The sequence below is a fragment of the Vidua chalybeata genome, chromosome Z (genome assembly GCF_026979565.1).
Source record: "Vidua chalybeata isolate OUT-0048 chromosome Z, bVidCha1 merged haplotype, whole genome shotgun sequence".
NCBI lineage: Eukaryota > Metazoa > Chordata > Aves > Passeriformes > Viduidae > Vidua > Vidua chalybeata.
Window position 1 is genome coordinate 16,719,961 of NC_071570.1, and position 27,739 is coordinate 16,747,699.

A 27,739-nucleotide genomic window follows, 5' to 3' on the forward strand; every position below is an offset into this window, starting at 1 on the left:
AACCTACACATTTTCACACAGTCTCAAATAAAATACCAGAATATCCTTAGGTTCTTCATCATTTTAATTAATGTCTAAAACTGGATTTTTAATTGACAGGTCCTACGCCATCTTGGAATAGGTGGAGACATGGATGGCTCCACATATATTTTTCAGAAATGTGTTAGCTGCATCATTTTCATTGCTTGCATAAAATGCCTTTCTATATGTGGCATCACAAGCTGAATTCTCAAACATTTAAAGATTAGTTGGAATCTGAAAGCTAGCACAATCCTTTACGAGACTGAAGTTATATCAGGCACCTTTTAATATCTACTCATTCTTCTGAATAAGCAGTTTTAAATGCCCCAACTCTTTCAAAATAAGTTAGGAACCACCATGACTCTGCATTTCAGCCTAAAATATTTGAGGATGTGATTAGTATTTTTTCTGTTTTTTTTCTCTTTTATCTGCTATCCCAAAAAAAATCCTATTCTTTCTTTCACTCTCTTTTTCTTTAATTCTTTGTTACTTCTTCCCTTCTAACTAGAATCTCTGCCTCTTACTCTGTGCAGTGAAATAATGAGATGCCTTGTTATTTATGATTGTATTCTGTGCTTAAATACTATTCTGCAGGCGTTTAACTCTGGGTGCCAAAAAAGATAATATTTGCAAAATATTGTGAATTGCTAATTTTGGTGGTTTTTTTTCTTTTTGGAGCATGATGTGTTTATGAAAAGATAGGGACTGCTGAAAGGACAGTATGGCTTTTTAAATATTTGTGGTATTTTTTTACTTTCCAAGTGGTTTTCTGTTGAGAAATTAGTTCCACTTCCCAGCAAATGATAGCTGCTAGTCCCTGTGAATTGGTCATATGCTTCTCCACGTACAAAAATGTGGGTACAGGGGTGTGAAGCTTCTGTTTTAAGGAGGGAAGAGAGGATTTCTTTCCTGACTAATGATTTATCCTTGTACGCTGTACGCTTGGAATTTCTCCAAGTTTTAACTTAGCAACAAGTGATTGTTATCCAAATAATTGAATTAATTCAGGACTTATTACTTTTACTTTCCACTGTTAGTCTTTTATATAATGCCATTGAAATATCTTCTGGTCTTAAGCCTATGCTGGTTTTGCTGCAGGGACACCAACAGTTTTCAATAGAATTTTTTAACTGGAGAATTAACAGAGCTACAGGCCCTGTATCATAATAGTATTTTTAATTAGAAAATGTGCTGTAAAATAGACACCAGTTAAACTTCTAAAAAATACTTTAAAATGCTTAAAGTGCAATAACAATCAGGATAAATCAATAAAGGCAGATACATCAACTTCCTACACATCATAGGCTGTCGTAAGATGTCCAAAGAATCCTTACATAGAAAGATCTATGAAGGCAGAAAAAGGTTTTGATTTACCTACAATGGACATCTTTGAAATTACCTTGTTTTAATGTCATTTGGACACAGTGGTCAATAAAGAGTGACAAAATCTGGGACCTCTGGAGAGTGTGTAGCCCTAGAGAGAGTGTAGAGGTTGAGCTGCATGGTTAACTACATGGGAGACAAAAAAAACCCAACCTGGCAGGTTTAGAAGAGAAACTACCTCTAAGAATCTGATACGAAAATCATGTATTCTGGAGACTTCTTCTTCCCCTTCTGAATCACAGAATCACAGAATATACTGAGTTGGAAGGCACACACAAGGATCATCAAGTTCAACTCCTGCTTCCACACAGGACATCCCCAAGAGTCACACCATGTGTCTGACAGCACTGTCCAAATGTGTCTTGAACTCTCTCAGGCTGGTGCTGTGACCACTGCCCTGGGGAGCTGTTCCAGTGCCCAACCACCCTTGGGTGAAGAACCTTTATCTAACATCCAGCATAAACCTCCCTGACACAATTTCAGGCGATTCCCTCAGGTCCTGTCATTGTCACCACAAAGAGATCGGCACCTGCTCCTCCTCTTCCCCTCACAAGGAAGTTGCAACTGCAGTGAGGTCTCCCCTTAAGTCTCCTCTTCTCCAGGCCAAACAGATCAAGTGACCTCATCTGCTCCTCATACAGCTTCCCTCAAAGACCTTTACCATCCTCATAGTCCTCCGTTGGGCACTCTAACAGTTTAATGTCTTTCTCATATCATGACACTCAAAAACTATCCCCAGCACTCGAGGTGAGGCTGCCCCAGCTCAGAGCAGAGCAGAACAATCCCCTCCTTTGCCCGGCTGTCAGTGCTGTACCTGATGCACCCCAGGACAGGGTTGGCCCTCCTGGCTGCCAGGGCACTGCTGACCCATGTTCAGCTTGCCAGGACCCCCAGGTGCCTTTCCATGGCACTGCTTACAGCATCTCATTTCCCAGTCTGTCCATACATCCAGGGTTGCCCCATCCCAGATGAAGGATCCAGCACTTTCTCTTGTTGAACTTTGTATGATTGGTGATTGCTCAGAGCCCTGATTTGTCAAGGCCTCTCTGCAGGGTGTCCCTGCCTTTTGAGGGAGTCAGCAGTTCCTCCCTTTTTGGGAACTTGCTGAGTATTCCTTCCAGTCCTACATCCAAGTAATTTATGAAGATGTTGAAGAGCAGAGGGCTGAGAATGGAGCCCTGTGGAACCCCAGTAATGACAGGTTCCCAGTCTGATGTCACCCCATTCACTGTAACCCTCTGTGCCTGACCTGTGAGCCAGCTGCTCACCCATCCCATGATGTGTTTATCCATATGTGGGCTGCACATTTTGTCCAGAAGGATCCTGTGAGAGACAGTATTGGAAGATTTACTGAAATGCACAAAGATCACATAAATTAGTTGCCATTTATCAACAGTATGTGTTACCTTATCATGAAAGGAAATCAGGTTTGATAAGCAGGACTTTCCCCTCATGCTGGCTGTGATAAGTGATAGTTGTCACCAGATGACACAAGGAAAAACAATGCACCACAGCTTTGGTCACGATGAAGAGACTAATTTATTTCCTCTGACTCCAATCACTTATAGTTCTCAAAAGGTGCCAGTGGATTGGAGGGTGAACGTGCCACCTCTCCAACGACACTGGACAAACTACCTGTACATCAAATTTCTCCTCCTTTATGAAAGAATGCAAAACAATAGGTTATTTACAGAAAGTTGTGTGGGAAAGTTCTCTACAAGAATGTAAACTCAGAAGGCTTTAGAACATCTTAAAAAATCAGGACAACAGATAGTGTTGTCTTTCAGGTGTTTTTCAGTAACTCCCAGAATAATCTTAATAATTTTACCAAGCACTGAAGTGAATAGAAGTCACAGACAGATAAGTCAAAACTGAGAAAACTGACAACACTCACTATAATGCAATGTATGTGTTAATATGAAATTCTGTTCTACAGTACTACTAATTGAGAACTGAAACTGTTTGTGTTTATTTATGATATCTTGATTCATCTGTATTCAACTTCTGCTTCAGCTGAAATCCTACACCAGCACATTTATAGGTGAAACTTTATTGACTTCTTCCAAAGAAAAATAATAGCTTTTGGTTTAAATTTCTTGTTCTATTCATTTCTGAGTTCTCAAAAAAGAAAAAAATTCTATAAAAAAAGAAAGAAAGAAAAAAAAAAACCCCAACACTGTATAGGGGAACATGAGATAGTGTTTAATGGCATATTTGCTGTTTGAGGGGGAATTGAAATGGATTATCAGCAGTGATCTATAGAGCCTAAGCTATAGCAAATAAACTGCATCTCAAAGTGGCTGCATTGTAATAATGACAATGTTTTCTTTTAGGAAAGTTCAAGGAAAGGGCCTCAATTCTGCATAAGATTGCCAAAAAAAAGTGCCAGGTGGAAGACAGTGAAAGGCAGAATGGAGCTGCTAATCATGGTGAGTGCAGCATTGCAGATTTATCACCTATGCCTGAGAGTCTCTTTCACTGTTTTATTTTGTTTGAAAATTGTTAATCATTACTTTCTCCAACATTACATGTGCTATTTTAGTAAAAATATTCTGATTTTATGTACCAAAGAATATTAAATTTATGGATGGGAGAGAAGTTAAATGCAAGAATAGAAAGCCAGTCAAGGCATATAGAAAGCCTTCTAGCAGGTTAAAAAGAAAAAGCAAAGTTGATTTTGGTTCTGTGTTGAAGTGACAGAGAGGCAAAACTTCTTGCAGTATTTAGTTAATTTATTGACATGCTCTAGTAGAATGTGTTTTATAAGGTACCATCCTGATCACAAAAAGCATCACCTTCATATTTAAGATTTGATTTGTCTGTATACTACTTTGTGGGAGTCATTGAGGCCCATCTATGCTAATTGTGGAAAATTAACTTACTAGATTTTGCCATTAAGGCAAGAATTTTTATTTTAGTTCCAAAGTTCCTATGCTAAAGGAAAATCTGTACCATGACCTGTTTTCTCTACTTTACCTCATCATATTATCTGCAATAGAAAACCAGATACAAATGTGTCCAATAAAATCTAAATTATTTTATTACTTGACACTTTTTCTGACCTTGTGTTATGTTTACATAGTATTTGCTTCCAAAATCAGGCAGTTGGTTGGGACGGTCTGTTAATAAACCATAATGCTGACTGCGGGGTTAAGAGACAACACACATACGCTGAAATAATTACAGATAGTCTGGCACTCTGCTGTGGCTGTGATCTCAGATTTTTAATTTAGAAGAATCTCAAGATAGCAGTAATGTAACTAGACAGCTGTATTTACTTCTATGCACAAGAGCATACCATAAGGCATGTTAAACTTGAGTAAGGCATTTCATATTGCTATTCCCCATTAGTTTGTATTGTCCAAGGGATTTTGTGCTATTGACACATTTATGTACTACATACTTTACCGCTTAGAGAATTCCAAGATAGTCAAAGTAAGAATAAATTTTAATAAATTTGGCATCAGAAACCAAAGGCCTAACTTTATCCCTTTAACTCCTGTGGAAGTTTAGCACAAAGACTCTGGTTTAAAGATCATCCTCTATTATTAGATGTTATTACCATATGTTTACTCTTTCCCATATTTTTGCATGGAAGACAGCAGGATTACAGCTTGGAAGTAACTTTACTAATTGCAGGGGTTAGTGTGTTATAAAACTTCTATCGCTGAATGTATCCTCTTAGCTGTATACAGCACGGTGCATTGTATAACATCAGGGGTGAATGCTGTATGTCACTTTTTACCTGAAGTACTAGGCTCAGTGCATTTAGCATAAACAAAGAGCACTAAATATTGCAATGAACTTAAATATTTCTCAAAATGCTAGCTTACTGCTTATAAGATTTTTATTGAAAATCTGTACTAGACAGATTTTTTTCTTTTTCTTTTAACACAGATGCTGGCTTAACATTAGTATTTGATAATTTGTTCTGACTGAATATATAACAGCTATTTCACTAGTATATTTGTAATTTAATATTCTGATCTGTTGCTTTCCCTCTCTTATCTATGGCTGATGCCACAGAGAAAGGTGCAAAAGTGGAAGTTGCAGTAACACCGCCGAGCGATTCAGGACCAGTGCAGAATGGAATCGCCCATAATGTTGAAGAGGTTAATGACTTTTTCATTCTTCTTTTTATTCTTGTGTTAGCAAATATATTGCATGTTTGATTGTGCTTTTCAGTGAGAATAAACATCTTAATAGAATGAAGCTGACAGGTCTACATAATATTTAGATTTCATTTACAGCTGAACCCAATGTACAATTTGCCATATGTAAAAGATCTTGCCTTCTGTTCCTGACCTTTAGTGTAAGGTAAGGTAGGAGTCTGGAATCTATTCTTTTGGGAAATGTATTTTTACTTTACAGATAAGATGTTTGAAGCCATAAATATAGCTAATAAAAATTGCTTGTCACATTGAATAAAACCTGTTCTCTTAAGAGAACCTGTCATGATGCACATCATGAAACAGTCAAAATTCATTATGGAAGAGGACCTGTACACAAACTTCTGCATCCTGCCTTCTGTTGTCTTGCTTCATAAGATTTTTTTTTTCCCACTGAGTATATTCAGTGAAAACAATGACGAAAAAGCAATCACATATCACAGCAATGTCCACATGCTTTTAATTTACATTGTAATAAAACATTTTCTAGGCTTGTTCAGAAATCTGCAAGGTCAAGGAGCTTTATCATTTGAGATAATGGTTTCAGTTTCAAGCCACTGCAGGGGAAGAAGGGAAAATTATTGCAAGAGTACATTACTCAACAATGTGCAATTCCTTTCACCTCCCTTTGGACAATTTAAATTTGCAGTGATGCAGGCTTTGGAACTTTTATGTTAATTTCAGCAAGTATTAGGACATTCTGAACAATGATTCTGATGTATTAGATGTGGGATACATTATTTATCCTTATCCAAATGGCACAATCGAGCAAAGTAGGGCAGTTTGTAACTGATGGAGGAATGAGTCTGCAGATTTACCTCCATCAATCTGAATGAAAGGATTTATCTGCTGTCAAAATAAAAACTAGCGGTCTCCTAACAGCATTTTGAGATGGTCCATGCTGGATTCCTCCCCAGTGGCCTCTCCAATTTTATCTTCTTCCAGTGGTAACCTGGCAGCTTTCTTAGGCTGCTTGAGTATTGCTGAAACATATTTTATAATTTAAAAGTACATACTGGAATTTTTGAGAAGTTGTAATACAAATAATTTACTCATCCATGGAACAAGTAAATAGGCTTCCATAATACTTAGGACCCTATTTCACTGTCAGGGTCTCTGCCAACTCTGTAGTGTACCAGAGGCTCTCCTCAATGTATTGCCTGGCTTTTGTGCATAGCTTCCTTAAACACCTTTCCAAACTCTAGCATCACTCTGAAGCTAACACTGGGTGGTACAGTTTCCTTCTGCTCTGTATATTGACTTAATGGACACTAATAAGATTATTCTCCATTTATAGAAGACAGCAAAATTTGCAGGCAACAACAGAAGGCCACTCACAGCATTTCTGTGACCCTTACCATTGATGAATATTAAAATTTGAAGAAAGGAGCTTGGTCATTGCCCTCCTAAGCCTTCTTTTTAGCTTTTCAAAACCTGACCTACAAATGGTCTTGAATTTTGATCTTTTTGTAACCAAGTGTTCTCAACTGTGTATTGATACCATTTGCTTCTGTTTCTAAGTAGAATTCAATCAAGTAGCTTGAAATTTAGATTATTCTTCCTTACTCTAATGTAAAAGGAATTGTTGTAGTGTCAGAGTTTGGAAAGACAGTATAAAATTGCTTCTGTCTGGTTTTCAACTTGTATAGTCTAAGGATAAGGTTTTGTGATCCGTAAGTGCTGCTTAGAAAAATCTCTTAAAAAAACCTGTTAGTGCCTCCATGTTGTGGTAATGATAATTTAGAAATGAGAAAACTAGAGACACTGTCAGTCTGGACTGACAAAGCTTCAAGTATGCCTTTAGGGGAAAAAAAATGCTGAAAAACACAGGATGTGAAATGGCTCTAGTCACATAGCAGGTCATTGTGAAGCATGTTTGCCATGATGATATAGAAGACCTGCATAGGCATGTAATTCTTTCTCCTCCATTGTCAAGTTCCACTATGGTCTTCATGCTTCCCCTCTTGCAATACAAGAATATTTCTGACTTTTTTCTTACATTTCACTGATGTAGATTATAGTGTCTGGGTCTAAATCCCTGGACACAAGAATTTTAGAATATCTATCTCTATATTGGAGTTAGAATTGTCTGAAAATAAGTACATTAAATAGTCCATGTTCGTTTAGAAAAAAACAGAATATGCACATAAGCCCATTTTACTTATAAATTCACTACTATTTTAAAATTACAATGTTGAGGAAAAGACCCTTGTGAAAAAAAAGATGGTCACAGGCTAAGACTGCAAGCAAAGGAGAAAAAAACCAGCTTTCATATTGTATTTTAATTTTCATATACTTGTAAAATAATTTTTTAAAAGGATAATACTCCCAATTGCCATGATTTAGTTTTCCACTTACCTCCCCTGGTTTCTTTAGGGGCTTTTTAGGAACCTCTTTATATTTTTTCCCAAGTTCTTTTTCTTTCCTCCTTTCCTTCTCTTTCAAGAAAGAAGGAAAGGCTTGCATGGAGCTGAAACACCACACAAGATAGATGGCAGGACACTGTCAAGTTAATGACTCCTGAAAGGTGTCATGACTACGTGGATTTCACCCAATTTATTTGGGGTATTTTGCTTGTTTTTTTTTTTTTTTTGTTTTGTTTTGTTTTTTGTTTTGTTTGTTTTGTTTTTAATTTCTTCATTTCTCTCTTCCAAATTCCACTGTCTTGCTTTTCCCTTTCCCTTTTTCCTAGGACTTTAACTCCATTTTTCTTACTCCACTGTCCTCCAGGGAAATTCAACTGTTCTCTTTCTATCTCAAGCCCTTGAGCAACAAGAAAAACTCTCTCCTAATGCTGCTTGCAGAAGTTCAAAAAGGGTGTCCAGAAAATGTACCCAGCAACATTTGTGCCAGACAGTGAGACTCTTATCGCCCACTTTACTATAAGTAGCAGCTGGTATCCTACTCTTCGACAAAACTGGGATCATCAGCTAAGAAGGACAGTCGGCTGTGGTCTCCTTCCTATTTCTTAGCCAGCACAGGAGGGAACAATACCTCCTCCCACCATACCATCTGTAAGACATTACTGCTTTATTTGAAGTCAGAAATTGCCTTCCTTTCTGCTGGATATTGCATCTTCCTTGGGGATTTTGTTCTACTTACAGCAGTCTGTCTCTTAACCTTTAGCAGGTTGCCACAGGGGAGAAGACTCTGTTATATAACACTTCATAGAGTGGTACCAAGCATGCACAAGAAAATGAAAGAAGACTAAAAGGACACTTACTAGCTCATTAAATGTTTTATAAAGTGCCCTTCAGAATGTGATCCTTCTGAGAAGTCCAGTTCCACCCCCTGACACCTTCTTAACTAGCATTTGGTAGCTGTTTTAACCTGTGGCTTACCTAAAAATAGTTTCCAATCTGAAGATAACACCTTTTCCTCCCACCCACACATGCACGCATACACGCACATACATACATACACACATGCACACAGTTTTTCCTGTTTCCATGGAAACCCTGCTGAAAGTATTTACATGCCAACCATGACTAAGTTTTCCATGAAAATATAAGGCAATTTTTATGTCATAGGAGAGTGGTGCAAAAGCTTCGTTGCTTGCATTGGATCATTGGATTTAATCTGCTTACCTGAGCAACAGTTTGGCAAAGCATGTTTTGCCTTCCCCACTGAAGAGCAGCAGCACCATTCAGGACAGAGCATTGACTGGGATATATTTCCCCTCCCCTGGAATACTCATTCCATTCACATCAAATTAGCTTGGTGAGAATATGAGTAGCATTGCATTCTCTGTCTTAGGGTATTAATCTGAGCTATGTTAAACATTACTATTTCATAGAGAGAGAACGTAGAGAAGATTAGAGCAGCCTTTGTTGTAAGGCTGTGATATATTCCAGCGTCCCTGGTAGTTGTTTGATCATCATAAAAAGGTTATTTTCCAAAGCCCAAATACTTTTTCAGCTGCCACACTTGGACTGAAGTAAATGTCTACGTCTTGTTTGTTCATTGTAACTTAAAGAGAAGGTGCTGCTATCAAATGGAGTTGATCTTTATTTTCACAATTCTGCTTAGTTGCCTGCTCCACATTTTTTGCTGCTGTATACCAGTTTGACTTACTTGAAAATTAGGACTGTGAAAAATGGCATGACAATGAAGTCTTATTCTTTAGAAGAATCTCCATTATACCATAGCTGTTATTTCTTCAGGTGGGCTGACTGCAGTTTTGTGTGTTACATTCTGAGAATTTCTTCTCAAATTCCCTAAAGAGTGCTGGCAATAACATAGCATAGAAACTAGCATAAAAGTTTTGGGAGCTGTAATTTTACTTATTTCTGCAAGTGCCCAAGAGGACACAAGCAGCAAGAGGAGAATCTGAACCAAACATCTACCTGACCTTACTCCTTCCTGTAGGGTCCGCTCTAAAGGTAGCTCTTTTCAGTGATGGTGCAGCAAGGATTAGCACAAATTAGCCATCCTAAGAAGAGTATCCACATATACAGAATGCATTCTGAAAGCTAATGGATTTAATATTACTGCCTGCTTGAATTTTATTCAAGAATTTGTATGGAAAGATGTTGCTTTCTTAGTCACCCTATAGAAATTGCATACTCTTGTACTAGCTTACTATCTCACCTTATTTTACTTTTTTTTCTTTAAATGACATGTATGAGAAGATAAATGAGTGATGTGGCTTACAGATAAGCAGAAGGCAGAGATTTGAGGCTGTTCATAGAGTATTGTCTGTACTTTCTGCCTTTCTAGTAAAATAGATTAATGTGAGATGTGCCCTTCTAAAGAAAAAAATAAACCTCTGGGACAGAGAATATTTGAGATCACAATCACATCCGTTTTTTTTTGACTTACTCATTGTGAAAAGTTGGTTTGTACAGAGCTCATTTCAAAAAAAAACCTCAAAAACAAACAAACAAACAAAAACCCAACCCAAAACAAAAGAAGACCTGAGCAGTCCTTTGCAGCAAAGAAAGGAATTGCCTCTTTAGAGGTGGTATAAGCATATATATATATGCTTATATATATATATATAGGCATAAACAAAGGTGGTACTGTAGCATAAGCAAATGGAACTGTGCATAATTCCTGTCTTAAGTTTCCTTTCTTCTGGAGCCCTCATGCTAATTCTTTATTGATTAATTGTATCAGCAGTCAGAATGCACAAGAAATGTACGAGCATGAGAATTTATAGCTTAGCTCTTCATCTTAGGTGGACTAAGATTAATCCTCAGAATATGGTATTTATACTTCATATTTATAGCTGTTACACAATATGAGTAGTTGGTGAACAGTGGCAGATTCAGTATTTCTAGTAAGTTTGAGGTGGTTCTTTGTACTTGTTTTCCATTTACTCCTAATGTGTGGAAAAAAAGTGTAAAATTCTGTTTCATGTTGTGCCAGAAAAGCAACTGGTTTTCCTAATGTAATATGACTGTAAGCCTCTATTGAGACAGTGATTTTGTGATGTTTGCTAGAAGGAGTGACTACCTTGTGACTTTGGCAGATGGAGTTGCCTTGTGACTTTGGCAGATGGAGTTTGCTATAAACTGTTGTTTATAAACAAAATAATTGTGGATGAAATGTCACTGTATGTTTGTATTGTTTACATAAAGTGAACACACCATAATTTCCTCTGTTTGAAAAAAAAAATTACTAGGAAAATTGGATAGGTTTGGATTAGATAATAAGAAGAAATTGTTTACTATGAGGGTGGTGAGGTACTGGAACAGGTTGCCCAGAGAAGTTGTGAATGCCCCAACTGGAGCTGTGGAAGTGGTCAAGGCCAGGCTGGGTGAGGCTTTGAGCAATCTGATCTAGTGGAAGAGGTCTCTGTCCATGGCAGAGGGGCTGGAAATAGGTGCTCTTGCAGGTCCCTTCCAACCCACATCACCTCATGTTTCTAAAATGGTCCTGAGCAAACCAGTAAGTGCTTTCTTCTTTGGGATTACAGATAAGTATTTGATAGATGCTCTTGCATAAAGAACTGTGAAATATGGAACATCCATAGATTTTGTACCCTTTTAATTGTTTGTAATGATTTAAATAAAAGAAGAGCTGAAGTAGCAAGGATAGAGTTTTGAATATATGTAGATTGGTTTAAAAGAGTATTTGTTACGGATGTATGAAAGAGAATACCAAGCAGAATAACACTTCTCATTTCTTAAGATGCAAAGAGGGCATTTTCCTAATGGAGGATTCATTTCCTTATTGTCATTAATAATAATAACAACAATAAAATACATGCCTGGGTACCACAATTATCCCATCTAGGCATTAGTATGCATTTCATATTCAGCACTGCAGGTGTCTCTGTAACAAAAAAACAGTCTCAAACATCAGCAAGAAGAAATGAGGATCCTATGCATAAAGAGTAAAAAGAATTACGACAGAATTAGTAAGGATTTCATAGAAACACAGTAATGACTGTTATATGCGAAGATCCAATGCAGCTACGCCTAGATCTTTAATGACTGGTTAAGGGATGAGGGGCACAGATATGTCATTCTGTGTTCTTCCAGTTGCAGGACATGATGCTGGAAAAAAATAGGAAGACTCAGAAGGTCAATAACTTGCTCCAAAAGTGGTATCACCAGCAGAATTTTAGGGGGTTTTATCATGGCTTGGCTTAAACAAGTCTGGGCCTGCTGATGACAGACAGAGCACACCTGTCTCAAAGGGGCAAAGGGTTAGCAGGGCTTAGTGAAAGACCCTTAAACTAGATCTGAAAAAAAAAGGGATGAAACTAGGCATGCTAGAGATAAACCTAGGAGTGGCACATCAGTGTTTGAGGAGCAGTGTGCTATTGCGGTCCTTCAGTCTGCTCTGTCTTGTGTGGAGTACACCAAAGCACATTTGAAATGTCCCAGTACTATTTCACATAACACCTTCACCATCTCAGTGGAGGTGGTAGGTCAAGATCCATATACAGCTTCAAAGACCTAATCATCATCAATCCATTAGAAACAACAGAAGCACCTGAGAACAGTCACATGGTAATTAAGACTCCTTCCCCCCCCCCCCCCCCCATTATATGACAGGACTGATAGCCCACCTAAAGTACCTCTGCACCAATGCATGCAGCATGCACAACAAACAGGAGGAACTGGAAACCATTGACCAGATGGAAAGCTATGATGTAATTGCAGTAACATAAACATGGTGGGATTACTTACACAACTGGAGTAATGCAATAGATGGTTATAAACTCTTTAGAAAGGATAGGCAAAGAAGGAGAGGTGGTGTGGTAGCCCTGTATGTTATGGAGTGTTTGACTTTCTAGAGCTTGATGATGGTGATAAAAGGGTTGAGTAACTATGGGTAAAACCAACAAAATAAATATCTTGGTGGGAGAGAGGTAGACCATCCTACCAGTTCAAAGAGGAAGAAAAAAATATGCTATAAGCAGTCTTACAATTGCTGGACCTTTTCCTTCTGGGACAGTTCAACATACCAGATACCTGCTGGAAATACAACATAGCAGAGAGGGAACAGCCCAGGAGGTTTCTGAACTGTGTGAAACATGCCTTGATACTCCTCTCACAGTGGGTGAGGAAACCAGTCAGGGAAGGTGCCCAGCTGAACCTGCTGCTTGTGAACAGAGGTTTAGTGGGAGATGTGGTGGTCAGAGGCCATCTTGGGCACAGAGACCACTAAAGGAGAGCTTCTTTCTATTCTCAGAGCTGTAAGGAAGGGGTCAGCAGAACTGCCAGAACTGCCTGGGACTTGCAGGGGGCAGACTCTGGCCTGTTTACAGGACTGGCTGATAGCGTTCCTTGGGATGTGGTCCCAAGGAGACAAGGAAGTGCAGGAAGGCTGAACATTGTTTGAGAAAACAATCTTAGAGGTGCAGGAGCAGGCTGTCCTTATATGCTGAAAGAGGAGCTGTCTGGGAAGAAGACTGGCCTGGCTGAACAGAGCTTAGGCTGAACTCAGAAGAAAAAGGAGAGTTTATGACCTTTGGAAGAAGGCACAGGCAGCTCAGGAGGACTACAAGGATATTGTGAGGTAATGCAGGGAGAAAATTACATGGGCCAAAGCCCATCTAGAACTTAATTTGGCTTCTGCAGTTAAAGACAATGAAAGGTGTTTCTGGAAATGAAAGGTGTTCTAGAAAGACATCAGCAACAGAAGGAGGGTTGGGGACAATCTCCATCCTTTCTTGGATATAAAAGGAAACTTTGCAACAAGGAATAAGGGGAAAGCAGAGCTATGGAATGCCTTTTTTTGCCTTATTCTTTAACAACAAGATTGACTGCCATCAGGGTCAATCAGACCCCTGGGCTGGAAGACAAGGATGGGGAGTAGAATGAAGCCCCCAGAATCAAAGGGGAAATGTTCAGTGACTTGCTGTACTGCTTAACACACACGAATCTCTGAGGCTGGATGGGATCCACTCAGGAGTACTGAGGATGCTGATGGAAGTGCTCACAAGCCACTTCGCATCATTTACCAGCAGTCCTGGCTTACTAGGGAGGTCCCAGTTGACCAGAGTTGGCAAATGAGATGCCCAACAACAGGAAGGGTGGGAAGGAGGATCTAGAGAACTACAGGCCTGTCAGTCTCACCTTGATGCCAGGGATGGTCATGAAGCAGATCACTGTGAGTGCCATCACACACTATGTGCAGGACATCAAGGGGGTCATGCCCCACCAGCCTGGGTTTGTCAAACACAGGTCCTGCTTGACTAATCTGATCTCCTTCTATGACAAATTGATTCATGTAATAAATGTGAGGAAGGCTATGAATGTTGTCTACCTGCACCTTAGTAAAGCATTTGACACCATTTCCCGCATGGAGATACTGGCTTTCCATGGTGTGGATGGGTGGACTGGGTGTGGACAGTTCACTGAGTGGATGGCAGAGCTCAAAGAGTGGTGGTGAATGGAGGTAAATCCAGCTGTCAGTTGCTGGTGGTGTTCTCCAGGACTCTGTACTGGGACCAGTCCTGCTTAATGTCTTTATTGATAATTTGGATGAGGGGATCAAGTACACCCTCTCATTTTGCAGATGACACAAGTTGGGTTGGAGTGTTGGTCTTCTGGAATGTAGGAGGGCTTTTCAGAGGGGTCAGACAGGCTGAATGCATGGGCTAAGGCCAGTGGTATGAGGTTTAGTAAGGCCAAATGCTGTGGTCTGCCCTTGAGTCGCAACAACCCCATGCAACAATGCTACAGGCTGGGGAATGAAAAACTTCATGATGGGAAAGAACCTGGGGGTCATTTAGTTTAGATCTCCAGAGGTCCCTTCCAACCCTAACTATTCTATGGTGCTGTGATTCTGTGCTGGGCTACAGCAATTAATCACGAGCCAACTGTGTGCCCAGGTGGCCAAAAGTTCCAGTGGCATCCTGGCTTGTATTAGCAATAGTGCAGCCAGCAGGACCAGGGCAGTGATTTTCCTGCTGTACCCCTGGCACTGGTAAGGCCACATCTCAAATCCTGTGTTCACTTTTGTGCCACTCACTACAAGAAAGACATTGAATTGTTGGAGTGTGTCCAAGAAGGACAATGGAGCAGGTGATGGGTCTGGAGCACAAGTCCTGTGGGAAGCAGTTGAGGGAGGTGGGTGTTTCAGCCTGGAGAAAATGAAGCTCAGCAAAGACCTTATTGCTCTCTACAACTGCCTGACAGGAGGGCGTAGCCAGGTAGGGGTCAGCCTCTTGTCCCAAGTAGCAAGTGACAGGACAAGAGGAAGTTACCACAAGATGTGTCAGAGAAGGTTAGATCAGATATTACAAAAATTGCTTCATGAAAAGGGTTATCAAGGATTGGATCAATTATCAAGCATAAAAGTCACCATTCATGGAAGTATTAAAATATGTGTAGGTATGGTGCTTGGGGACATGATTTAGTGATGGAGCTGGAAGTGTTAGGTTTATGGTTGGACTTGATGATCTAAAGTGTCTTTTCCAGCTTAAATATTGCTATGATTCTATGAATTTGTGGAAGATGAAGAAATATGCCATATTCCAATACTTAGTCTCTGAATGCCGATGTCTGACCATTGCAAGGTACTAGTGTAAATTGGCTTTTGTTCTGACTTAATATGGCAGTTTCTTTCTAATGGATTCTCATCAGAGTTCATCATATCATGTGATGCAGCTTTCCCATATGTCCAGTCCAGTATCGATGAAATTAATTAGCTACTGAGTCATAGCAGGGAATGAGTTTTGGAGTGGAGATGGGTAGGTAGTAGTACTTCAGCTGCCCTAAAGAAACTGAGATCTTTGCACAGTAGTGGCAGGTGGGTCATAAAGTGAGCAGAATATTCTTTATTTCTGTGAGAGCATGTGGAGGACAAGGCAGATACCAGAAAGTGTCTTGAAATGGTACCGTCATATGTGTTTACACGATTGAATTCCTGGGTATATATCATGTTGTAATTGCCTTTTCTTCTTAGCATTGCAGAATATTATCATACTGAACATTGCAAGTAGAGATTTTTCATCATAGAGACTGAAATAAAACTATATTTTCAGGATTAGTTTCTACAAACTGTGATAGTGCATATTCAGAATGTATGTGTCTGGATCCACAGACAGTGCATGCAATCTCTGCCATAAATCCATGCTGAGTCATTTTCTGTCACTGCCGCTTAGTCCACAGCATGACACTCGCATTTGTGTGGTTTTAGAGCTGCTGAAATTATTTCCCATTCTTTTTTTCAACATCATTGGATAATTTAATATTGCTTTGAAATTCATGGAAGCTAGATCTACAAATACTTTGAACTTCATTACTTCCACTGATTTTTGGAAGGCCAGCATTGAAAATCAGATGCCAAATCCAATTTACAAAATAGGAAAAGAATATCCATTCTGCAACATCTGTAATGTATCCTGGAGTTAAACTAGCAAGAAAAAGTGTTTTGCCTGCACTGTGTGTTTGACCTTATATTTTGGGGATAGTTGTCTTGGGGGAAGGGATGATGTAAGACAACTGGAAGGTGAAAAGATCTTGAACAGATTGATCAAGGTTTCTCAGGAGACATCTGGCAATCTCCAAAAGCAATTCTTTATGGTTCTTCGCTACAGCCACTCATGTTGCCTCTGTACTCATGCACACCCAGAGGTGTTTGACACAGACATGAGAATAGAACAAGGCCCAATGTTGAGCTATAGTGTGTACTGGTACAGTATTGCATGAACCAACATAGGCATTACTGTCTAGATATTTTTAAGACTCATGTGCAAACTCAGACTAGTGTAAAGTTTTGTTGTGATTAAATATAATTGTTAATCATGGCTAATCTCTAAAGATGGCAATTCAGGAAGTACTTTGTTATTCAGTGCTGTTTATGCAGCAGTCGCTTAGAAAGCTTTATTCCAGCTGAGTTGGCTGATTGAATTACACAGAGGCCATTCAGAAAGAGTTACCTAGGCAACCCTTCAATTGGTCCTTTTGTGCTCAAATTTTATCTCGGTCATCAAATTTCAAAGCTGAGCCTGTGTCTCAGGTTGGTTTTTCCCACCCCAAAAGCATCTACCACAATGGATTTGGGTTTGAGAAGTAGCCTCATAAACTCCTCCTCCAACACAGTTCCTCTAAAGTCAGGCTTCAGTAGATTTCCAGCAATGAAGCATAGTATGTCCATTTCAGTGAAGAGCTGAAAGCTAAAGGCAAAAGCTAGCCTCTTAAGCTGCTCAGGAGCCTCTGAAGTACTGTGTTGAGTGCTACAAATTGTGGTTATACATTTTTAAAATGTTTTTAATGATTACAGCCATTATGACATCTTCACTTTACTGTTGTCATACAGTTGTGCAACTTGGGAGTTTCACAAAGTATAGGGGCTAGCAAAATATTGTCCTCTGTTAACATTAACATGCAACTCAAAAATAGATGAAACTTGTGAGTGTGTCAAGAGGTAAATAGGAATTTGCTTCCAGTCCATTGATGTCAGGTGATACCTTCATGGTGAAAGATCCCAAGCTAAGAGCTGAGCTTGCTTGTGTAGATACTGATCAGTTCAGGTAGCTGAATAATTCAGAAGTTCACAATAGTGGAATAATCAAGACCAGTTCTTCAAAATTAGCAGTAAGTAGAATGTTATTAACATTATCAACATATGGTGATATTTCATCACTAACTCTTTTGCTTAGAAAAGAACAACTGGTGTTTAAATTATTGCTTTATATAGCATTGTCATAAGGTTTATGTAAGCAATCTTAGTACAGGGCAGTAACTGAAAAGAAACCAATTTTAAGCTATAGGAGGAATAATATGCATATTGCAGAGATGTCTTAATTATTATCTTTTTTTCAAAAATAAAACCCAAGAACACTATCTGAAGAAGTCATCATATATCACTCACGTTGTCAAACAGTTTTCACTGGGTGCTCTTTTTCAGACTTTTTTAGCTTTCATTGAGCTCTCTAGAAATCTTTCCAAGTTTCAACAGCATTTGCATTATACACATCTGTGTGAAAGTATTATTCAGGCCATTTTTTCAGTTGCCTAATTCTGCAATTTATGTGTAGTTCTGGAGACATCACCTAACTATGTTAACAATTAAAAAGTTATTTTCATACCTGAGTGCAAAAGGATGAGTCATGCCCACTATACTTGCTCCATTTTGTTAGCAGAAGCAGTCTAAGGAAAGAGAAGTGTGTGGAAGCCAAATGTTTGCTGTCATAGGAGAGGGTTCCTCTACGCCTACTCTATAACAGGGATGACAGGTGGGCAGCACATAAATGGAGACTAGGGGCCGATGTGAAAATCAGTGACACGAATTGGAGAGGAGTGTCTTCAGTTTTAGCACCAAGTTGTTAGGAACACTGCCATGTTGTGACTGGTCTGAGCACAAGAGTCTTTGGGTAGACACGAGGAGAAGCCCTTTCCTTATGTGGACAACCTGGCAACAGTGTTGGGGCCCAGAGAAGCTGGACCATCTCCATCCTTGTTGGGCCATCTCTATCCTTGCTGGTTTCACAGTTTGAATGGGCAGAGCCCTGAGCAGCCCAGTCTGACCCCAGCAGCGTAGCACTAGAGCTCCACAGTTGCCTGAATTACCCTATCTCGCTGTGGAGAAGACCATACATACCAATATATGTATGCCTATATATTTAATAGTAAAGTTTCAAGCTACTTGCAAAAGCTTAAGAAGTTAGATACATGTATACCTCTATATGCACGCATAAAGATGCGTGTGTGCATGTCTGTGTGCCCACCCTGGCATATATGTGCACATGTTCTCTCTCTTTTGTCTGTGTGGCCAGGCTTGATGCAGCCCAGACAAGTCTTAATCCCTGACTAGACCAGCCCACATGCCAAGGGAGAGCCATGGGAACACTTGTCAGAGACACCCTGTGCATCCCGAGGGATCACCCACATTGTCAACAAATGGACATCCTCAGGCAGCCTGTGCTGCAGGGATACCTCGTAGTCTGACCAAAGTCTTTTTTGGTGTGTCCTGGTTAACACTGTTAAGTAGGTGTAGTGTTAATGCAATGTTTTCAGACGCCATAGTTCTCCCTGAAACACAACACTGTCCTTCAACTCCTTTTGAATGAATCCCTAACTTTATTCATCCACTTTGATAATCTGCTCACTGGAGCTTTTCTTACAGAGTGAAGAGGATGAGGAGGAGCAGCCTCTCAGCCTGGCCTGGCCTGAAACCCCACGCAAGCAGGTCACCTATCTTCTCGTGTTACCCATTGTTTTTCCACTGTGGGCTACCCTGCCAGATGTCAGAAAACCTGTAAGTAACTGTTGTTGTAAGTCAGTGTGTTCTGCACAAAAGGTGGCTCTCTAGTTAAATGCCAAAAAAGAACTATAGATATTAGGTTTTTCTTATTGTTTCTTCTTTGAAGAAGAGGTTACAACATTAGTATTCAATTCTTCTAATGGCAAATGGGTGTTTATGAGCAACTGTTTAAGAGCTCTATAAAGATCATAACTTGTATTCACTTATACTTTATGATATAAAGTGAAAAATTCTTTGGGGCCTTCACATTTGTATTTCTGGATCTCTGCTGAACCCATGAGTGCTGAGTATCTGTCTATCTGCAGTGCCCTATAGGGTATGACTGGAAGGCTTTTGGACTGTCTAAATTTTTACTGTAGTTCAAACATAATGATATGCATTTCTCTTAGATTTATGTTCTATTAGACCTTTTTCTTCCATCCATAATATTATAATTTTCATACTACGATGAGATCTGTAAATCCTTTCATGTATAAAATACTTGCTAGTTTTGTCCTAAACACAGTTTGAAGTAAGTTTGATAAGTTTGAACTTACCATTTTTATACTTATATATACAAATAGACCTGACTGGGAAAGCTCATGGAAAGTAAAAGAGAGAGCATCAAGACCTGAAGAAAAAAAATTAGTAGTGTTTCGATCTCTTTTCCTTTCTGGATCAAAAACAGGTTTAAAACTGCTGCAAGAGACGCATGCACAGCATGTAAGTTTATAAATCAACACCCTGAATTCTTCTTTCCTCCCCACACACAGTGAAAAACCTTCTTATCCCACATACTGAAAAACTGCAATTCAGTGCAAGAAGGAAGCTAAAATAAGATCTCTGGCATGTTTTTAGATAAAAGGTTCCAAAGACTGTAAAGTGACATTTTCCCTTCTTTCCCTTCTGACGCTTTTTCCCTTCCCAATTTTTAAGCTTTCTTTTTCATAAAGATTCCAGAAAACTCTGGAAATCACTTTTGTTACATAACACACAGAACATGCTACATGAATGTCAAGATTGTTTATTTCTGAATTTATGCCCTCCTTTCATCATTCAAAACCATCCTTGTAATTTTTTTCATAATTTGATATAAAATGAGCAAGAAATATTTATGGGCATTCTTTTGAATTTTGAAAATCTGAAGCTAATATAAGTAGACCTGTAGCTTTATCCAATATTCTGTAATGTACAAATGAGAACATTTTTAAGTAATAGTTCTGGAAAGTGAATATCTTGACAAGCTGCCTGCAACTATATGATGCATGTGATTATTAACACTAGTACCATTCACAACAGAACTCCATGCTGACATCCAGCACCTAGAACACCGTGCCATACCACAAAAGATAAACATGGATATATGTTCCAGATTGGCAAGTTTTAAAAACAGAGTTTTAAAACTCCATTCATTGGAAGGAATAGTTTATACAGAAAAAAAATGTAGTTTGTAATTACATGTAGATTAACAGAAGAGGGAATAGGCTGTATCAGTATGACAAGCTGCTTACTTCGAACATTGCTGTCAAAGAATTAACCGGATGGTTGCATAAACTATATTACATCTTAAGTATGCTTCAGTAATGTATCTTCAAAATATTCTCACTTATTTCTGTGTGCCATCCCCACTAATCCCTTCCTAACAAAAATTATGTCTGCTATCACAGCTCAGCATGTGCATCAGAAAACAATTTTCAATGTAAACTGTGTGATAAAAGTTAAAGCAAACCTAAAATAAGACTCAACTACACTTTTTTGATAGGTCTACCATCAGGGGCTCAATTTGCAAGTGTGGTAATTTTAGTCAGAAACCCAAATTCTGCATCAGGATGCTCAGATTAGCATATGCATATATAAAGTGAATGCTTGTGTGCTATATAATGATTTGAAAGACCATATGGAGCCTTTGACATCCTCTGTGGGTGTCTACTTTTCAATAAGTTCTTATTTATATCTAGAGTCTTTTTTCTAGTGTATATTTTATCTCCACAAAATGGAGATGGTTTCCCTGCATTTATTTGTACTATTCTGAGATACATTTAGCTCCATGAAACCCAGAAGCTCTAGAAAAAATATTTTGTAGACAAGGTATCTGGTTCTAAAGTTGGCAAAATCCTGCTGCCTTATTATGCTCTGGTGGACACATATGCAGATTTTTATATACTTAAAGTATACGTAAAGTAGATTACGCATTAGTTCAGCTAACTGGCAGCTGATTGACTAGCTGTTTTAATGTGTCTATTGCCTTAATAACACCTGCTCACATTAAGCCAGTATATATTAAAATCCTTACTATAACATCAATAATGTTGTTGGCATATCCCAGAGGTATATGTGTGCCCTTAGGGAATTTTTTTTCCTGAGCTTTTGCTCAGGTGTTTTGAACAATAATGGCTATTTTTCCTGTCCTAATGGCTTGTTTCCCCAGTGGCTGTGTAAAGGTCACATATGTAACTGCCCATCTCCTGGAGTAACAGATATTAAAAGAAAAATTATGTGACCAAGGTGCCCCAGTAGGTCAGAAGCAGATATTGAACACCACCTCTTTTATTATAACCTTACTCCACTGTCCATCCCTTTGCATTACAGGCCAGAAAGATGGCTCTTGAGGCTCCAGTCCTGCCATCACTGGACCCATATGGGAGCGTTCCTTCTATCTCTGCAAATTCCCATTACAAATGAAGAGCTACAACTTCCATGAACTCTTGTTGTCATATAGAGATGCACTGTTACCAAGGGGACAAGGACAATATGTTCCTGTACAGATCCAGTTAGAAGAGCAGATTCTGAGTAATCAGAGTTAAGCACTGTTAAGTGTGAAAGAAAGATCAAACTTTGCAATGCAGATACATTTATGAACAAGACAAATATGTGAATCATTTAGGTTAAAGATGCTGGTAATAATGCTGGCTAAAATTAAAATAGTTACCTTCCAAATTATTCAGCACCTTCCAGGATCAAGCTCTTAGAAGAAAAGCCTTCATACCTGGATTTTTTTTTTTGCTACTTATAGCCCTGTTTTTCAGACACTGGCATTAAATAAATATATAGAAACGTATCAAGAAAAATGTTCTTAAGATAGACAGGAATATTCTTTCTGATAGACAGGAACAGTACCAATCCATCCAATCTACAGTGGAACTACAAAACCCTTTTGCTTTTGTTAAAGAAAAATAGCATATGAACTGAATGAGCCATGGCTTCTCTCATTTATCTGTTACTAGGGCCACAAAAGAGCCAATTGCTAATAAACCCTGCTCTTTGTCTTTACAAGGCAACCACCACAACAACTACTGAAAAAAAGATGGAGAGAAGTACTGCTGTCTGCTGTCTCTGACTAATTCTTCTAGGAAAATACTTAGAATTGGCAGCTGTCTGTATTTCAAAGAGCTAGGGAGTAGAAATTACATAAATCTCAAAAGAATACTGAAACTAGTTACAAAACAAGCATGACTATTATTGTTACAGTCTGGAATAAAATCCAGCATACAAAAAAGAATCAGCATTCTGGTTATGGCTTTTTCAAATTTTCATCTATATGCATATTATATAGCAGCATCTATGGAGTCCATTTTTATTTCATCTCCTGTAAAATGTACATGCTTTAAATTTTGCCCTTTCTGAATTTAAATGTTCCCCATTTTAAAATAGTTAATTTAAGTGTTAAGCCTATTAAAGTATCTTGGAGTGCTGCTTATCAGTTAATTTTAGTGGGAGAGGATTAGCTAAGACAGGCGAGGAGTACACATGCTACAAAGATACTGACTCGTAATTCTTAGCCATCCAAATTCTGTGGGTGTCTGACTCAGATAGGCAGTGTCTCCTTGTTTTGCAAGAACCATTTGATGTATATAATCGCACCATCAGAGAGCTATTACTGACCAGCATGGCTCTGGTTGTATTAGTTTTGCTTAAGCCAGTGTATGCTTAAATCTTGAGTATTGTGCAGTGATCATTCAAACTGCATTGCTGCAAGGTGCTCTGTGCAGACTTTGTGACCAGTTCCAACAAGTTTATTGCTTCTTTGTCTCATTAACCATATGTCTTGCCGAAAGATTGGAGCTTTTACAAGGAAGATGAAAAATATTGGAAGTTGGAAAAGTCGACTACCAGGAATGGTGAAAAAAAAGTGCTAGCTGCTTAGTTTTAAAAGACAAATTGGTATTTAGATTAATTTATTTCTACCAGTCCTAAATTCTGCTCCCACTGGTGTCAGATCATTGTAACAGCCAATATCAATATATGTTTCTTTCAAATTGTGTTCCTTTTTGCATTAAGGTCTTCTGTCCCCCAGTGCATATAAAATTTTGGTTTTAAACTTAAAATTCCATCTTAGTAGGTTTTAAAAATCATAAGCTCATTATCATATTTTCTGGTTTGATAGAAATTTAGAACTCTCTTTTGAAAAAGTAACTGTAATGAGTTGAGAAGCAATTAAGGAATAGATCAATCAAAGTACCCTGAGTAGTTCTAAAAACAATGCTTGTGACAGTAGTGGAATTTATATGAAAAGGATGTTTCCAGGTCATGGTTATTTAAGGGTAATCTGCTTAAAACACCTACTGGACCACTTTTACTCCAACATATGATTAGTTATTTATATTATGAGGGAGTTTAGAATCATAGATTCATAAAATGGTTTGGGTTGGATGGAAACCTTAGAGATCATCTAGTTCCAACCCCCATGACATGGGCAGGGACACATTTCACTAGGCCACGTCCAGCCTCGCCTTGAACACTACCAGGGATGGGACATTCACAACTTCTCTGGGCAGCCTGTTCCACTGCCTCAGCATCCTCATACTAAAGACTTCTTCCTAAGGTCCAATCTAAACCTTCTTTCTTTCTACTTTTCTAGTCCTCTTGTCATGTCACTACATGCTCTTGTGAATAGTCTCTCTCCATCTTTCTTAGAGGCACCTTTCAGGGTACCGGAAGACTGCAATTAGGTCTCCCCAAAGCCTTCTCTTCTCCAGGTTGTACAATCCAAATTCTCTTAGCCTTTCCTCACAGAAGAGGTGTTCCATCCCTCTGGTAGTGTTGTTAAATCTGTCCCATTTTTAATGTGTGTTCTCCTGTGCATATTCAGTTATGAAATTGTATAACTCATGTTAGTCAGCATGCTCAGTTTTCAGGAGGACATTTAGCATTATGCAAAGTATACACAGGGAACGAGTTAGTGGTCTGTGGCACAGCCAGCAGCTGCACCTGCTGCTGGAGCAGAAATGGAACTACTATTTGTCCCATGCTGTAGATGAGTGTGCACAATTGGCATTGCTGACTTTACCCTTTTTATATCAGTTCATGTCCTGAGCTCATTCCTATTACATCCACAGAAAGTCTACAGAGTCTCATTGAGCTACAGACCAGCCTCATTGTTTTCAGGTTCAGCTGGCAAAACGCAGTGACATTCCTGCTTGACCAGCTCTAATGCCCAGCCCGATACACTGATCATCTTTTAGTCTACAGCCACCCTGTGATTCCATGCTGATCAGTTCCTAAATGTGAAGCTGTTTCATACAAATGCCTGTTGAGTTTGTTTTATAAGGAAAGCTGACTGTGCAGCTCTGTAAACTCCCTAAAAAAAGAAGTGTTTATTATGGCTTGAAGAATCTGAATCAGAACAAATGGTATTTTCTCTCCAAAAGTCATACTGAGGGAAAGCCCTGCAATCCCATATACTTCCACAACACCTAGAAATGATGCACAGTCTTAATGAACTCCCTGGTGCAGTAGGGGCATGACCTGCAATGAAAGGGGACACAAAAATTCTGGAATGGAAGTGGATTTAGTGAGGACCAAATGGGAAGAAATACTGCAGGACTGAGCAGCAGCTGCAAGAAGCATTCAGAGTGGTATAACTTACTTCCACAGGCAGTCCTACTGGTTATTCATGCAAATTTGTAGGACTCTGCTAGTATGTTTTGCATGTTTTTATAGCATTATATCATTAAATTTCTCTACAAAATGAAGCATGGAAAATATGTGCTTAACATATCTTCTATTGAGAAAGTGAGTAGTTTTCACTAGCAAAGTAAGTGCCAGAATAAATTTTAGGTGTATATGTCTTTAGCTCTGCCATATGGCAGTCTTTTTTATACTGACTGTGAAATTTGTTGCAAAATGTTACTAATGTAGGAAGGAAAGATATGTGCACCTGTTGAAGCAATTTGAAAACAATCATTCTGAAGAAACATGAAATTATTAGTAAATTCAGAAGTCAAACCACTATTGAGCTAAACACATATGCAAACTGCATCGTGACAAATTATGATAAAAATGACAACCGAGAACTTCCCATTCATCATACAAGTTTTTAGGAAATCTTATTTGATCATTGAAGCAATTGGAGGAATGAGGCATAGGTACTTAAATACCAATGTCAGGGCATCTGTTTCTTAAATTTCTTGACAGGTATTTTGATCATCTGATGATGATCAGAACAGTTGATTAGAACAGGCCATCAGAAAAAATGAGAAGCCACCCTCATATTGAGAAGCAATTAAGCATGTCACCCTTCAATACAGGTTTTCACTATTTCTCCTTATTTCTGTTTCAGACATCAAGAAAATTTTTTCCTATCACGTTTTTTGGCTCTATCAGCTGGATTGCCTTCTTTTCTTACTTGATGGTCTGGTGGGCACACCAGGTAAGGAGGTGATACTGGTACAAAATAAAAGCCCTGCATTATGTTTTGCATTGTAAAAGATAATTTCTAATCAGAGTCCATCTATCTCATGCTGGGTGCTGCTTTATTTTGGGAGCTGTAACCATGGATGAAGTAAATCAGTACTCGCTAAATGGAAAGTAGTTCAGAGAGCTGTTGGTCAGGTTGGCCTGACCACAGGACTTTATCATTCTTGTAACATTAGAGCTGTCAGCAACTGCCTGTCAATACCTTATGCTTCTATTTGAAAGCCTTACCTTTCTCTTGATACATGGGGAAATCTGTGAAGACTAGTTATTTCTTTATCTTGCCTGGTATTATCCAAGCTAGTGGGAAAGTCCAGGACAGCTGAAAACATTTCTTCACTGCAGGACACTTTTTTCTGGTTTTATTTAAACTCTTCTAGGTTGGAGAGACCATTGGTATTACTGAAGAAATCATGGGATTGACTATTCTAGCTGCTGGCACATCCATTCCTGACCTTATTACCAGTGTTATTGTAGCACGCAAAGGTCTGGGGGACATGGCTGTATCCAGTTCTGTTGGAAGCAACATATTTGACATCACAGTGGGGTAAGTTCTACACCAAGAAAATTGTGTCTATTTTAAACAAGTCTTTTGTTCTTAGTACATTGCTTGGTATTGCCTACAAGCAGCGATCTTTAAAATGGAGAGTAATGCAAATACGAAGCTAATGTTACTGTGGCAAGTGCTCTGAAGTTTACAGATATCTGCATGAAGAAATGTTATAAATTTGTTACCTAATCCTTGCTTTGATATGTTACAGAGAGGCTTAGGCAAGTGAATTGCACTTTAAAATTGTGCAAGGACATTATTCTGAAAAGGAATTTCAAAGCTTTTTATGCTTTTGTGAGGTTGCTGTTTGCTTTCTGCTACTGCTCATTGTGCTTATACTAGAGCTTTCTTTATAAATGATGATCAGGAACAATTAATTGCCTCTGCAGTATTCAACATTTGCTGTAATAGCAACAGAAAGTCATTGTTTTGTGTAACTGGTTTAGGCTGCTGTTGACATGTGATTAATTTTTTTCTATACCTGACAAGTCCCAAATTACAAACCAATTCTCTGTTAACAAAAAGGACCCTTTTTATAGTTCTAACAATCTGAAGCTACATGAGATTGTGCAGAGGTTTTCTATTTACACTTCACTGCTTCATTGCAGCTCTAGGGTAATGATTTTTGGCATAATGTTGTAATTCAAATTCTTTTTTGAGCTTTTGAGACCAAGGTAGATCAGGTTCAGAAAGAGTGTAATCTATGCCTCAGTGTTTTAAAAATGTGCAGGAAATACAGAGATAAATCCTGTCTTTGCTCCCACATTCCCATCTTCAACAGAGGATGGAGGTACTGAGAATCATGTCCATACTTTCAATTTCTCCGTCTTCGATTATTTCTTGCTATCACACACAAACAGAAGAACAGGTCTAGTCATAGTTACAGTGCCAGACAGCCTGGTTGTAGAAGAGATCCTGGTTTTCACAGCTGAAAATATACCAGCAACTGCACAAAGGTACAAAGAAGGATCCTGAAGTCAGAATGTATAGTAAATATATTTTTTACCTTATCTGTTAGCTAATGACAGTACTTTAAACATAGTAGGAAAACTTGGTCAATTTTCTATTAATCCACGAGCATTAAGTCTTTGAAATATCTATATGCAGCAAACCTATAAAATACATGAAAATCATGTCCTCCTACTTGGAGTACAGAGGCTGCATTACAAAATTATTTCTCTTTTACAGTGCTTTCTTTTTAAAAAATGTTTAATCTTCCTGCCCATGGAAATGGTTTTGTCCTGCACCAGTCTGCTACATTTACAACAGAAAT

The 27,739-nt window shown here is 38.7% G+C and overlaps 1 protein-coding gene across 6 annotated transcripts in view; it reads left to right on the forward strand.

Annotated features, from left to right (window-relative positions):
* SLC24A2 (solute carrier family 24 member 2) overlaps window positions 1-27,739 on the forward strand; it is a 135,884-nt gene that overhangs the window by 76,309 nt on the left and 31,836 nt on the right. For 4 of the 6 annotated variants that reach the window (XM_053931625.1, XM_053931620.1, XM_053931623.1 and 1 more), the window contains 5 exons: window positions 3,738-3,833; window positions 5,431-5,516; window positions 19,095-19,238; window positions 25,783-25,872; window positions 26,297-26,463. In XM_053931625.1, coding sequence (XP_053787600.1) covers window positions 3,738-3,833; window positions 5,431-5,516; window positions 19,095-19,238; window positions 25,783-25,872; window positions 26,297-26,463 — 583 coding nt within the window. The remainder of the gene's footprint in view (window positions 1-3,737; window positions 3,834-5,430; window positions 5,517-19,094; window positions 19,239-25,782; window positions 25,873-26,296; window positions 26,464-27,739) is intronic. The other 2 variants (XM_053931622.1, XM_053931624.1) reach the window with 1 other exon arrangement.